This window comes from Pipistrellus hanaki (assembly GCF_964339955.1).
Source record: "Pipistrellus hanaki genome assembly, chromosome: 5".
Taxonomy (NCBI): Eukaryota; Metazoa; Chordata; class Mammalia; order Chiroptera; family Vespertilionidae; genus Pipistrellus; species Pipistrellus hanaki.
This window is the reverse complement of record NC_140507.1, coordinates 73,604,671-73,618,248: the sequence shown is the minus strand read 5'-3', so window position 1 is coordinate 73,618,248 and position 13,578 is coordinate 73,604,671. Positions and strand designations below refer to the sequence as shown.

At 45.9% G+C, this 13,578-nt stretch overlaps 1 protein-coding gene across 3 annotated transcripts in view; it reads left to right on the top strand.

Moving 5' to 3' along the window:
• LOC311622460 (scaffold attachment factor B2-like) overlaps window positions 1-13,578 on the top strand; it is a 36,274-nt gene that overhangs the window by 20,414 nt on the left and 2,282 nt on the right. For 2 of the 3 annotated variants that reach the window (XM_084883671.1, XM_084883670.1), the window contains exons 13-18: window positions 1,105-1,196; window positions 5,361-5,497; window positions 7,106-7,378; window positions 8,380-8,520; window positions 9,703-9,745; window positions 10,736-10,866. In XM_084883671.1, coding sequence (XP_084739797.1) covers window positions 1,105-1,196; window positions 5,361-5,497; window positions 7,106-7,378; window positions 8,380-8,520; window positions 9,703-9,745; window positions 10,736-10,866 — 817 coding nt within the window. Of the gene's footprint in view, window positions 1-1,104; window positions 1,197-5,360; window positions 5,498-7,105; window positions 7,379-8,379; window positions 8,521-9,702; window positions 9,746-10,050; window positions 10,710-10,735; window positions 10,867-13,578 lie in introns of those variants that run through there. The other variant, XM_084883672.1, reaches the window with a different exon arrangement.

The window sequence follows — 13,578 nt, the reverse complement described above, 5'->3', positions numbered from 1 at the left end:
AAAAAGTGGGGGTTTGCCATGGGGGTGTCCTAGTTCTTATAACTACTTCAGTACAACTCTATACGTGTGTAATCTTATTTTTCTTGCCTGTATGGTAAAGCCAGATCAAATGAGAAACAGAAAATGAAAATCTCATGTCTGTAGACTGTGGAGGAGCAGTTGCACTTATAGTGTGCCACCTCTGTTGTCATTTTATAAAAATTGCTTGCATTCTGCATCTTCAGACTTGCATGAAGCTCCACAGAATGTTTTGTGGCAAAAAAAACCCAAAAACAAATACTCACACACAAAACAAACAAACCCATCCCCTCCCCTTCTCAAAAAAGAAAACCAGAAACAAAACCTGACCATCTGGAGCATTGGGATTTGGTGCAGTGCATTACAAGTTAGATCTTAATCATTGGGGTAATTTGCCAGCAGTCTCCTGAGGAACGTGTTTTTAAAATGCTCCTGGAGTATTGCAAATTTCCCTAAATCCATGGTGGTTCTGGCAGTGAGAGCCTGCTTAGCTTGTTGTGAAGAGGAAGAATTGGTGTAGAACCTTTATTGCTACAGACAGATGAAGGGAAGCCCACTCGTGGGGGTGGGGAGGGGCTTCCTCGGAGCCAGCAGTATCTAATTCAGGCACAAGAGCCTGGGTTATGCAGAGCATCCCACAATGTGTGGTAGGAATAAAAATTGAAATTGGTTATCCTGGAGCCACTAGGATTGAGTATGAGGGGTAAAGGACACAAGCCTACAGGTGGAATGTCTTCGTGTACATGTTGCAGAATGCACTTTGTCTCAGATTTAAGTTGTAAGATGCAGGCAAGTCCATTCTAGATGAGCAAAGACATGTTTCCGCCCAGTGTAGTCCTATTGGTAGTGCTTCTTTTTCGTAATCCTTGCTAGAGGATACTCTTTCCTTTTGTTTTAGAGTGAGTGGACGGAAGAGAAAGACAGAGAAACATCAACTTTTATATCATCATGAAGACAGGGACAGGACACAAAGGCTTTAGCATTAGCATTAGTCACTTGACAGCTGCGGGGCAGGGGTGGCAAGAGCCCCCAGCTGGCCTGTGTACATCAGCACATTTTCACAGATTGCTGTGTTTTTTCCTGAAGGAAGCAGAGGAATGGAACGGACGGTAGTAATGGATAAATCAAAAGGAGAGCCTGTCATTAGTGTGAAAACCACAAGCAGGTCAAAAGAAAGAGTGAGTATTGCTTCTGCCATCTCAAGGCCAGTCGTTTTTTATTTGCATTTATGGAAACAACATTGTTCTGCCTTTAAAATTTTTAAGAGTTCTTTGAAGTCCTTGGGAGGCATATTGTTAACTCTTTAGATTATGCATAGAAACATGAAATTAGATTCTCGAACTTACTTCAGAACAGTGCTTATCCATGTTTGCTTTCCAGAAATGTGTTTGCCCTTCTTTGATTCTTTGTCAGGTTATGCCATCTTTTAGGACAGTGGTCCGCAAACTCATTAGTCAACAGAGCCAAATATCAACTGTACAATGATTGAAATTTCTTTTGAGAGCCAGATTTTTTAAACTTCTAACGCCAATTCTTCAAAATAGACTCACCCATGCTGTGGTATTTTGTGGAAGAGCCACCCTCAAGGGGCCAAAGAGCCGCATGTGGCTCGTGAGCCGTAGTTTGCCAATCATGGTTCTAGGAGAATTGATTGCCAATGACAGAGCTGGAAGGACAACACCCAGGCTTTCCAAATCGGAGGCAGCTTCTACTCTTTTGGCTAATCTAATAGCAGTTTATTCATTTTCTTTAGTTGATTTTCTATTAAATTAACCAAAAAGAAAAGTGGAGTCCACTCTAAAACTGACTGTCATGTTATCAAACAAGAAGTTACATTGCTTATTTTGTTAAGGGTTAGATGTGCATGTGAAAGAGGTCAATGAAATAAGACAAGGTTTTTCACCCTGAGGAATTAGCTGCCATTTACTAATATAGGTAACACTGGGAAGGGAAGCCATTTTGGAGTTAAAAGTCCTAAATTCTACTTCATATATGGTAGGTTACACATCCATATTTGCTTTATATTTCAGTGTAGTTATTGAGTAGGAACTTGGATATACAAGCTGGAGTTTAGGAGATACATCAGAACTGAATATGTAAATATGAGACTACTAGAGGCCTGATGCACCAAATTTGTGCAAGAGTAGGTCTTCCTTCCCCTGGCTGCCAGCACCAGCTTCCCTCTGGCACCTGGGACCCAGGCTTCCCTCTCAGCCCTGGCTTAGTCCAGAATGTCGTCAGGAAGGACATTAGCATATTATGCTTTTATTATTATAGATTAATACATAGATGCCATTTGAGGTTCTAGAATTGGATAAAATCACCATGAAATGAGAGTATAGAGATCAAGAGAAGCCAAAAAAAGAGATAATGAAAGTAAGATGTTTCTAAGTGCTAGTTCAGTAAACAGGACTCCCAGTGAGATTGTTAATTGCAAATGTAAGAAGAGAAGAGTAGAGGAAATCATCTGATATGCCTGATCCAGCTAGGAATATCATTCTGAAGCTCACGAGAGAAGATGGGAGTGAAAATATATAATTAACAATCATACACATATAAATGATGGTTAAACTCAAGGTCCTGGATCATGTTCTTTTAAAACGACGTGAAGGAAGGAATGGGACATTGGGTTCCCTTGGTGTATCTGGTCAGTACAGGAGTCTGGAAAATCAATCAGAATGTTCATATATTAATTGGAATTTAAAATAAAGATTACTTTTATACATAAAAAAAAAAAAAAAAGAAGTTACATTGCTTATTAACTTAAGCACATAGGTGGACAAGCTAGCGACCTCCATTTTATCTGTTTCCCAGATTAAGATTCTAGCTAATATGTTAATGAGGAGAGCAACACTTTTTCAGTGAATACACTTTTTATGATTCACCCAAGAATACTTTGTGTTGTTAAGACTTAAATTTTAAATTAACATTTAAATTTCATAGAGAGCAGTTCCTAATGCCATTTTTTCTATGGACTTCATGGAAATCATAAAATACAGAGAAATAAATAAAAAAGACCCATAAACTTACCACTCAGATAACTGATGTTAAAAAAAAAGATGTAGTAGTGATGTAAATGTGATTAAAGCATTCAGATATTATAAGAAGGCACAACATAAGCACAATGGAAGCCTCTTTTCTGCGTGGGCTCCTCACACTTCTTCTTTTTTTTTTTTTTAATATATTTTATTGATTTGTTAGCGAGAGGAAGAGAGAGGGATAGAGAGTTAGAAACATCGATGAAAGAGAGACATCGATCAGCTGCCTCTTGCACACCCCCTACTGGGGATGTGCCCGCAACCAGGGTACATGCCCTTGACTGGAATCGAACCTAAGACATTTCAATCCGCAGGCCGATGCTCTATCCACTGAGCCAAACTGGTTTCGGCACACACAACACATTGTATATGCTCTGAAACACCACCACGAATGGGTTCAGATGACTTGCTCTTGGACACCTTTTGTGCATAACATACTGAGATATACAGTGCTACTTTCTAATTTAATTTTGAAATTATTGTAAATTCACAGGGAGCTGTAAAGAATAGGACAGAGGTCCTATGTATCCGTCACCCAGTTTTGCCCAGTGGTATTATTTCCTGTAACTGTAGCACAATATCAAAGCCAGCAAGGTGATGTCGATGTACAGTGTGTGTGCAGTGCTAAAACATTTAATTGCTAGTGTAGATGTCATGCTATTGAAAACTGCTGTGGGCAGCCTTCCTATGTCTGCCTCTTGGCAGACTTGCAAACACCTGTCAGTGGGATTGCTAGGTCCAAAGGTGTATGTATTGCTCTTTGTGGTGGATGTTATCAGGTGCCCTTCAGAAAGTTACAGAGGATGCTGCCATTCCGGGGGTGCAGAGCTTTAGCCGAGTCACCAGTAGGTGGCGAGGCCATGTTATGACCAGGAGTACAATTTGAGGACTGCAGTGCCTGCTGGTCTCTGCACTAGATCATATCCTTCCCCCAGAACCTAGGGTGGCTGTCCCTCCTCATTCCCATCTGCGGAGTGTGTGATTACACTTTAAGCTCTGCCCGTCTCATAGGTGAATGATGTTTTGGGGGTGCATCTGTCTTCTATTTGAATGTCCCTCTCTATTCCCCCAGCCCCCACAATCTTTTTTTAGTAGAAGATCTGGTTCTAATCTTTGCCCATCTTCTTTCCAAGTAGCTTTGTCTTCATTGATTTTTTTTTCTTAAACCCCTTGTGTGTGCTAATTAAGAAATTAAGCTGAACAGCATTTTCTTTTAAGATTTTTAATTGATTTTTAGAGGAAGAGGAAGGGAAAAAGGGACAGAGAGAGAGAGACACATCTATGTGAGAACAAAACATTGATCAGCTGCCTCCTGCATGCTGCCACCAGAGATTGAATCTGCAGCTCAGGTATGTGCTCTGACCAGGAATTGAACCAGTGCAACCTTTTAGTGTACAAGATGACACCCTTAACCAACTGAGCCACACCAGCCAGGGCAGAGGAGCTTTTTAAAAATGTGGTGTCCCTGACCCTGTCCTGTGAAGGAGGCCCTGGGTTCTGGGATATGTGAAAGCTTCCTGGGAGCGTCTGATTGGTGGCCAGTCTTGGGTGTCTCAGCCTCTGAGAGCCTTAAAGATGTTAGTTGGCCATCATTGTTTTCTACCTTATGCCAGAAACAGAATAGGCAAGTCACCCATTAATCTTTTCTACATTATTGGGAGTGAACTTTACAGTACAGTACCTTGTACTGTATTCTGTTTTAAGGCTGCCTGCTTGAGCCCTGACTTAGCACTTGAGAAGTGAAAGATGTAGTCTTTCATCTTACTGTCCAAACAGCAGGCCCTACAGCTGCCCCCCCCCCCCCCCCCCCCCAGTGAATGAAGGGGCCATGTGGCTCTGCTACACTAGAAAAACTGCCTGCAGGTTTCCTGAGGTTCCATCCCATCTTTTCTCTTCCCTTAATGTCCTTTGCTTACAAGGTTTAAAAGCCAGACTAGAGGGCCCTAGCTCGATAGGCCAGTTAGAGCATCGTCCCGACACACAAAGGTGGTGGGTTTGATCCCCGGTCAGGGCACATACAAGAATCAACAGGTGAGTACATAGATAAGTGGAACAACAAATTGATCTTCCTCCCTCTCTCCTTTCTCTCACTTCTCTAAAAGCAATTTAAAGAAAAATTAAAGACAGATTATGGGGTGAGCAGTGTGACTCGGATGTGGAATGAAGCGGCCTGTGCTGGGACCTCCATGTAACCTGAGTGCCACAGAAGAATCTTAGCTTAATCCAGATAATGTGTATTTCACTTTCATTGTGAATTTGTTGTAATCATTTTTCTGACATTAATCAACCAATTTTGGTGAACAGAGCTCCAAGAGTCAGGATCGAAAATCCGAAAGCAAAGAGAAGAGAGACATGTTATCATTTGACAAAATCAAAGAGCAGAGGGAGCGAGAGCGCCAGAGGCAGTGGGAGCGGGAAATCCGAGAGTCGGAGAGGCGGCGGTGAGTGGGGCGGAGCAGGCTGCTGGTCTGCTCTGGGGATGGTTGTCCTTTCTCCCCAGTGAGTCTCCTCTGTAGCCTGGGCTTGCAGGCCATCTTGTGTGTTTCCCCTGGGGCCAAAGGGACAGTATGATATTCATCAAAAGGCCCCCTTTTTTTTTTTTTTCAAATTGAATTATTTGGGTAACATTGGTTTATAAAATTATAAAGGTTTCAGGCATACAATTCTACAGTACATCATCTGTATATTGAATGTGTGTTCACCATCCCACCATCAAAAGCCCATTTCTGCTGAGCATTTCCCCTGCCTGGCTGTGGACCCTGGCCCGTGGAGCTCACCCAGGGATGGCTTTGATGGAAGGGTCCCAAGTGTCGAGGTCTAAGTCTTCCCTAGGGAAATGTACATAAATAGGTGAGATTTAAAAATAATAATAAGTGAGATTAAAAAAAAAAAAAGGCAACCAAGGAATGTGGCAGTTTTATTGGCGATGTTACAGGAGTGGCCTCTTCACCCCTGGATGTCTGCGGTTATGGCCTTTTCCTGCAGCAGGGGTCGCAGTCATGTTCTTTGCCCTCTCACCTTTCATTAAGAAGATAGTCTATTGGAGTAAGCCTGTCATTTCTGATTCTGTGTTCTGCCATATCATGTCAAGATATTCAGAGCCCCCTGACATTCCTTCCAGTGTTGTTCCATGAAACAAAAGGTTTACATCACGGTGTTTGGAGAAGTTTCTTGAGCTAAAGCAGATCACATACAACCCTCTTAAGTTATGCTACGTTTATCTGAAGTCACGTGATTTCAGCTCCTGCCTGTGTCACTTTAGTAAATAAAAGCACGTTGAGAAGCCCTTTGATCCCATTCGGAGGTATTTTGCTTCCAGCTTGCTCCTGCTTGGTTTGGAGGCTTCCAGGCACTGGTGGAGAGTGAGAGAAGCGGCAGCATGTCCTCTTCTCTCACAGAGAGGGTTGGTCCCAGTCTCTGCTCAGCTCTTGGTGTGCCGTGACCGAGGACATGAGACCTTGGTCCCAGCTGCCGGTGCCAGGCCACCATACAATCGCCTCACTAGCTTTTGCCTATCCCCACACCTTCCTAGGTCTATTCAAAATGACACTCATTTCAAAATACAGTGTTTTTAGGGGGAAAATATAGAAAAGAGGGGGCTCATTGACAGCATTAACCTACAATAGAGTACCTCTTTACCCTCAGGGAAAGCTACCATAATTGCTTCTTAAGGGTTTTCTCTGTATACACAGCAGTTACCCTTTGCTTTTCTGACTTTTCTCTACCTTACTGATGTGTGGCTTTATTTGGGGGCCTTTGAGTCAAGACCTCCTGGCCTGAACCTGAGCCCTGTGTCTCCTTGCTGGTCCCTCCCAGCCCACCTGTGTCTTTGCTTTTTTGAGAAAGGGAAAGTTTGGACATTGGGGCTTCTGGCTGTTCTAAGCAACTTAGTGGGAGTGGGTAAGCACCTGCCGCCTATAGCCTGGCCCAAACCAGTGAGCATCCAAGAAACCCAGAATGGCCAGGTGGAGGTATCCTGGCCCCCTTGGAGGGCAATGCCTCAGTGGCCTGGGACCTCACTCCAGAGTGGCCTTGCTGTGTCCCTGCAGAGAGCGCGAACAGCGGGAGCGGGAGGCCTGGAAGGAGAAGGCACGGCTGCACCGGGAGCGCATGGAGCTCGAGTGCCAGCGTCACCTCCTGGAGCGGGAGCGCATGGAGCGGGAGCGGCTGGAGCGAGAGCGCATGCGAGTGGAGCGGGAGCGCAGGAAGGAGCAGGAGCGCATTCACCGAGAGCGGGAGGAGCTGCGGCGTCAGCAGGAACAGCTACAGCAGCTACGCTATGAGCAGCGGCAGGGCTTCCGGAGGCCCCATGACGATGGGCGGTAAGGATCCAGCCCACCTGCGGCCTAGAGGTGTGGCCTCTCCTCCCGTTCCGGAGCTGCTTCGGCTGCTGTCCATCTGAGTGCTGGAGAATCAGGGCTGTTTAACACGAAATTTGGACACCTGTCCAGAACTCGTTGCCCTCACCACCAGGGGTGTGTGTAGTTTGATGTCAGACTCTCCTGGCTGTGCAACGTTCTCCCCAACTGAGTTCATGGAGAATCTTGATAGTTCCAGTGCTGAAGGGTTTGTGATGCTTCCGCTTAGGCTGTGCCATTATTTGCACTGATTCCTGGTGGAGCATCACCACCCTCCAGGTGCTGTTGCAGGAGATGACCAGGCGTGCATTAGGCCCTCATTGGCCACGGCCGCCACTCCACGTCGTGTCCTTGTAGGGGGAAAGGCACAGAGTTGGCACTGGGGAGAAGGATATTACCTTCTGTTTTAAAAGTAGGCTTATTGGTCTCTAGCTTCTCTGAGCTGCTTAATTGTCAGTCACCCATTACCTCACCACCCATGAGCCTAGTTTTCTGGTAAAAATCAGGAAGAAGATAATTGGATGCTGTCCTAAGCTGTATGTAGTTCACTATCACCCGATCTAATTCCTTTGCCTTTTGCATAAATCTCAGGGGGAGGTTCAGGTTATAGAAGATGGAAAGCTGAAAACGTGGCACCTCAGAATACCAGTATTGAAGAATCAAGTATTTTTATTTCACTTGCATTTGAACTCAGGTGGGGATCAAGGTATTAACAGCGTTATGACACAATTAGCTGACAGCGGTCCGATTTTCAGAATTGTCAGATGAGAATACTCGTGCCTCTTGGCAGTTTTGGGAATATTAATTTATCCAATCAAAGTGATAGTGGTTGAATGTTTAGCGATTAGCCCTGCAGTACATTTTAAATGATGCTGGGTCTGGAGAGAGAGCTCCCCTTCCTACCTTCACTCCCTTTTTTCCTTTGTTCTCTTTCATAAGTAAAATTTCCCTCCTTTTTAAAACAGGCGAGATGATGCCTATTGGCCAGAAGGAAAACGTTTGGCCCTGGAGGACAGGTACCGCCCTGATTTCCCTCGGTACGATCACCGCTTCCACGACTTTGACCATCGAAGCCGAGGCCAGTACCAGGACCATGTGGTTGACAGGTCAGTCCCCCACCCCCTTTTTGCAGTAGAGACAGGTCTCCCTCTGTTCTCTTAATGTATGATTTACTTGTGATGTGCTAGTGGGTAGGGTTTGACCAGCCACACATGGGATTCAGAAACAGGCCTTGAGCAAAGTGTCTGAATCGTGGCCAGTTATGGCATCCGGGATTTGTCTGGCAAGACGGTCCCCCAGACCTCATTTCATCCACTGTCCTTTGCACGGAGAGGATGGATGGGGCCCTAGGCAGGACCTGAGCCTCAGAATTCCCCAACACTCAACTCTCTTGGGGGTGGCCCAGGCTCTGGGTTTCACACCTCCCTGTCCCTCACGTCAGCACCAGCCCCCAGGATTCACTATCACCCGATCTAATTCCCTTTGCCTTTTGCATAGGGAGGGAGGGAGGAAGCAATTAATATACAGAGATGAGAAAGCAGTTCTTAGAAGAGGTGTGACCTGCCTAAACTGGTGAAGGCAGAGTGGGCAGGAGGGTTTACTGACAGGTGTAGGTTTCTTTGCCAGCAAACTACAGAGAGAACTGACCAGAGAATGGGGGGCAGTTCTCACTGGGCCTTGTTTGTGCTTTGCAGGTCAGGGTGGGTTTTCAGCCAGTGTTTTTTCTTTGCCATGCGTGATTTAACGAGGACTAGATTAGGAAGACAGCCCTCACCTTTCCAGGTGAAGAGTTCTCTCTTTTTGGGAGAAATCCCATTGGGCTCCCCTGGGCTGCATATCCTGGAGCCATTTCACATTCATTAGCTCTCTGGAAGGGAAAGGAAAATGTGGCTAAAAAGCTACTTATTTAATTCATTGTGGCTGGAGTTGGTTTGAGATTTGGTGTGAATCAAATGTGTTGAGTAAGAGGTTAGGTTTCCCTGTTACCAGGCCATAGATAAGTGAAGGCTTAGCTTCATTCATGGGTGTCTGCTTCTGAGAACCTTCCCTCCGGGGTATTTCAGTAAAATTAATATTTCTACCTTGTTAGGATCTGACTTTACTCCCACCCCCAGGGAAAGATGTGAGCCTGCTTTTTTTTTTTTTTTTTTTTTTTTTTTGAGGCAGTTCTTCCTTGGGGAAATAGAATGAGGACCCCAATTGTGGCTTTTGTGGGACCTGTAGAAATGTTGTATGGTACCATCAGCTGCCATTGGAGTTAGATTCTTTTACTTATTTATTTTTTTCAGGAGGGAGGGCTCAAGGACAGTGATGGGAGAGCGAGACGGACAGGTGAGTAACATCCAGACATTGGGTGCTGCTCTGTGTCTGGGTGGGCGGGGAGCATGGGCACGGCGCTCTGGAGAGTAAGTAACAGGCAGAATTGCTTGTTTTCTGATAAGTGGAGGCTTTGTTCAGATGCAAAGGGCTTGTTCTTGTTTCATTTTATCTAGCAGAAACTGCAAGTAGCTCTTGTTGCCAGCTTGCTTAGAGTGCCTCTGAGTCTCGGGACTGTGGGTACCCCAGATGGGGCTTAGTGGCCTGTCAGGCGGTCATTTAGCCCATGTTTGGTGGTGGCGGGAATCCCTCTGTTTCAGGTGCCTCCGGGGTGGATCCCAGTGCCCCTCATCTGCTGATACCTGGTGAGGGATGCATAAGGTGTCAGTTCAGAAAATAGGGGAGCCTGCCAGGAGAAAGGCAGGGGACAGGCATCGGCAGCATAGTTCTTTAAACAGGAGTGTGTGTTCCAAGAACAGTAGACCAGCTCCATATCACGGCCCAGACGTGCTGGATTCCTGAGCACAGAACTGGTTGGCCAAGGCACTGAAGTTCTCTGCTGCGCTTGCCTCCAGTGTCAGCTACTGAGGAGCCGTGCCACCTCCATAGATTGAGGACAAAGGAGGAAGTCAAGGGGACCTCCTGTTATCAGCAAGGAAGACTCTAAGTGACTTTTCTCAGTGGACCTCACAGGGCCAGAGAGGCTTGTGCTGGCACTTTGTGTGGCACCAGTGATAGAGCTGTAGGGACTCTCAGTTCTCAAGCAAGGAACAAAGAGCTCTGCCGTGAGCTCCTCAGGTATCGTCAGGGTCGCAAACAGAGCATCCAGAAGCTAGCAGGATTCAGAATGGGCCTGGGCAGGCCCTCTCAGAGTGGCCAGAGGCGCTGTGGCATACCCTGGCCCAGCCCGCAGTGTGTATAGGTTGACAGGCCTTCCAGAGGTGAACCTGTACGGGCCTGTAGGGAGTGAGATGGCTAGAGTCGCTCTGTCCTTCTGCCTTTCAGCACTACTCAGATGACCGCTACTGCCACGGAGGACCACCAGAGCGCCACGGCCGGGACTCTCGGGATGGCTGGGGGGGCTACGCCTCAGAGAAGAGGATGAGTGAGGGCCGGGGGCCACCACCTCCACCCAGGTTAGTGGGCAGCCCATGATGGTGGTGGGCATCTTCCCCTGGCTGGAGGCCCGCCTCTCTGAAAATGAACTGGCTGTGTGCACCTTGCCAGGTTGCCTGCATCACCCCAGTTATGAACATCTGTATCACAAGGCCCTGCCTGCTGAAGGAGACATCCCTGAAGCCTTCCTTAGATTTCTCCCCCTAGAGTCTTAGGCTAGCGGTTGAGAACCGCTAGCAGGGTCGCCTAAGACCATCGGAATACACAGATACCTACTTTAGGATTCATTAACAGTAGCAAAATTAAAGTTATGAAATAGCAACGAAAATAATTTTACGGTTGGAGGTCACCACAACACGAGGAACTGTATTAAAGGGTCGCGGCATTGAAAAGGTTGAGAACTATTGCCCTTGACAGTAGAAAAGCTTTACTCCCCCACATCCACACCCCCCTCCCCAGAGTTTTCTTTAGGAATTTTGAAGGCCAGCATCTTGGATACCAGAAGGTTCTACTTTATCTCTCTTGGGGTTTCAGGGGTTCAGTCTGATAGATTAATGCAAAGTGTGCTTTCCCAAGCCACCTACTTAGCACTCAGTGTACATTTAAACCATTTTCCTTAAGTACCTGTGGGAATATAAATGAGAGAACTCTCTTTCTCAGACTGTTGACAGCCCTGAACAGCCTCACTGCATGATTGGGTGTCGTCACCTGTTGGCAGGCATTAGAAACTTTCGGGTGTCACTTTTGGGGAGCAGTTTTGCATTTGCCCTCACAGACGTGTTGGGGGCTCTGGTGGATTCCTAGTTCTTGCCTCTGAGCACTTGTCAGCCCAATGGTCAGTACACTTGTCATTCTAGACTCAGCCTTGGTCTTATCATTCCTGGATAGTCATGATGACTGCTGGTACCCTCACACTGGGACCGTATTTGGATTTTAATCTCGCAAAATTTCTGTCTGAAATAAATTTTTTAAAAATATGTTTTTATTGATTTTAGAGAGAGGGGCAGGGAAAGGGATAGAAAGAGAGATTGGCTTTCTCCTATATGACCCCTACTGGGGATTGAGCCCACAACCTGGGCATGTGACCTGACTGGGAATCAACCAGTGACTTTTTGGTATATTGGTCGATGCTTAACCACTGAACAACACCAGCCAGACTTTTTTTCAAACAGCTTTTTTTGACACATATTTCACATGCCATACAGTTCACCCATTTAAATTGTACAATTCGCACTAGCCAGTTTGGTTCAGTGGAAAGAGCATAAGCCTATGGACCAAAGGGTCCTGGGTTTGATTCTGGTCCTGGGCATGTACCTTGGTTGCAGACTCCTTCCCTGCCTGGGCCTTTGTCAGGGCTTGTGCAGGAGGCAACCAATCAGTGTGTTTCTCTCACCTCGATGTTTCTCTCTTTCCCTCTCCCTAAAAATCAATGGAAAAATATATTTGGGTGAGGATTAAAAAAATAAAGTAAAATCTACAATTCAGTGGCCTTCAGTATGTTCATTACAGTCTATTTTAGAATATCTTCACACACAAAAAAAAGACTTGCCCTAGCTGGTTTGGTCAGCCAATATAGCGTTGGCTTGTGGACTGAAGGGTCCCAGGTTCTATTCTGGTCAAGGGCACATGCCTGGGTTTCAGGCTTGATCCCCGGTAGAGTAGGGGGCATGCAGAAGGCAACTGATTGATGATTTTCTCTCATCAGTGATGTTTCTTTCTCTCTCTCTCTCTCTCTCTCTCTCTCTCTCTCTCTCTCTCCCTTCTCCTTCTTCCTTCTCCCTCCCTCTCTCCCTCTCCCTCTCCCCCACCTTCCTCTCTGAAATAAATAAAAATGTATTTTAAAAAAATCATTTTCTATCCCCTCCACCAGCCCCTAGCAATCACTAACCCACTTCCTGTATTTCTGGATGTGCCTATTCTGGACATTTCACATAAATGGAGTCAAATTCTTTATGGTCTTTTGTGTGTAGCTTCTCACACTGTGCATCATGATTTCAAGTTTCATCCACGTTATAGTGAATGACAGTGCTTCTTCATTCGTTGTGGCTGTTTTAATTTATTGCTTTGAAAGAGAAAAATATTGGTTTGTTGTCCCACTTATTTGTACATTCATTGGTCGCCCCTGATATGTGCCCTGATTGGAGATTGAACCTGAAACCTTGGTGTTTCTAACCAACTGAGCTGCCTGGGCAGGGCTTTTTCTTTTCTTTTTTAGATTTATGAGTTTACTAGAGGCCTGGTGCATGAAATTTGTACACTCGGAGGGTGTGTTTCTTGCAGTCCAGAAGCCCTCAGGGGATGTCCGACTGCCTGCCATGGCCTCTGCACTCACCAGCCATGAGCCCGGCTTTGGTTAAGCAGCACTCCCCCTGTGGGACTGCACTGACCACCAGTGGGGCAGCTTCTTTGTTGAGTGTCTGCCCCCTGGTGGTTGGTATGCGTCATAGCGAGTGGTCGTTCTGCCATTGGGTCGATTTGCATATTAGCCTTTTATTATATAGGATTTGAGCCAAACTAATGACATATGCTGGGAAGCTAGATCTCAAGTGTTCCCACTGCACTCCCTTTCATGGTCACATAATGTTCTCCAGTATGGATGGACCACTTCTTATGTATCCAATCATGAGTTGAAGGACAAACACTTGGGTTATTTCCGTTTGGGGACTATTATGAATTATGCTTTTATGTAAAGGTTTTTGTTAACATATGTCCCCTTCCCTAGACACTTAGGA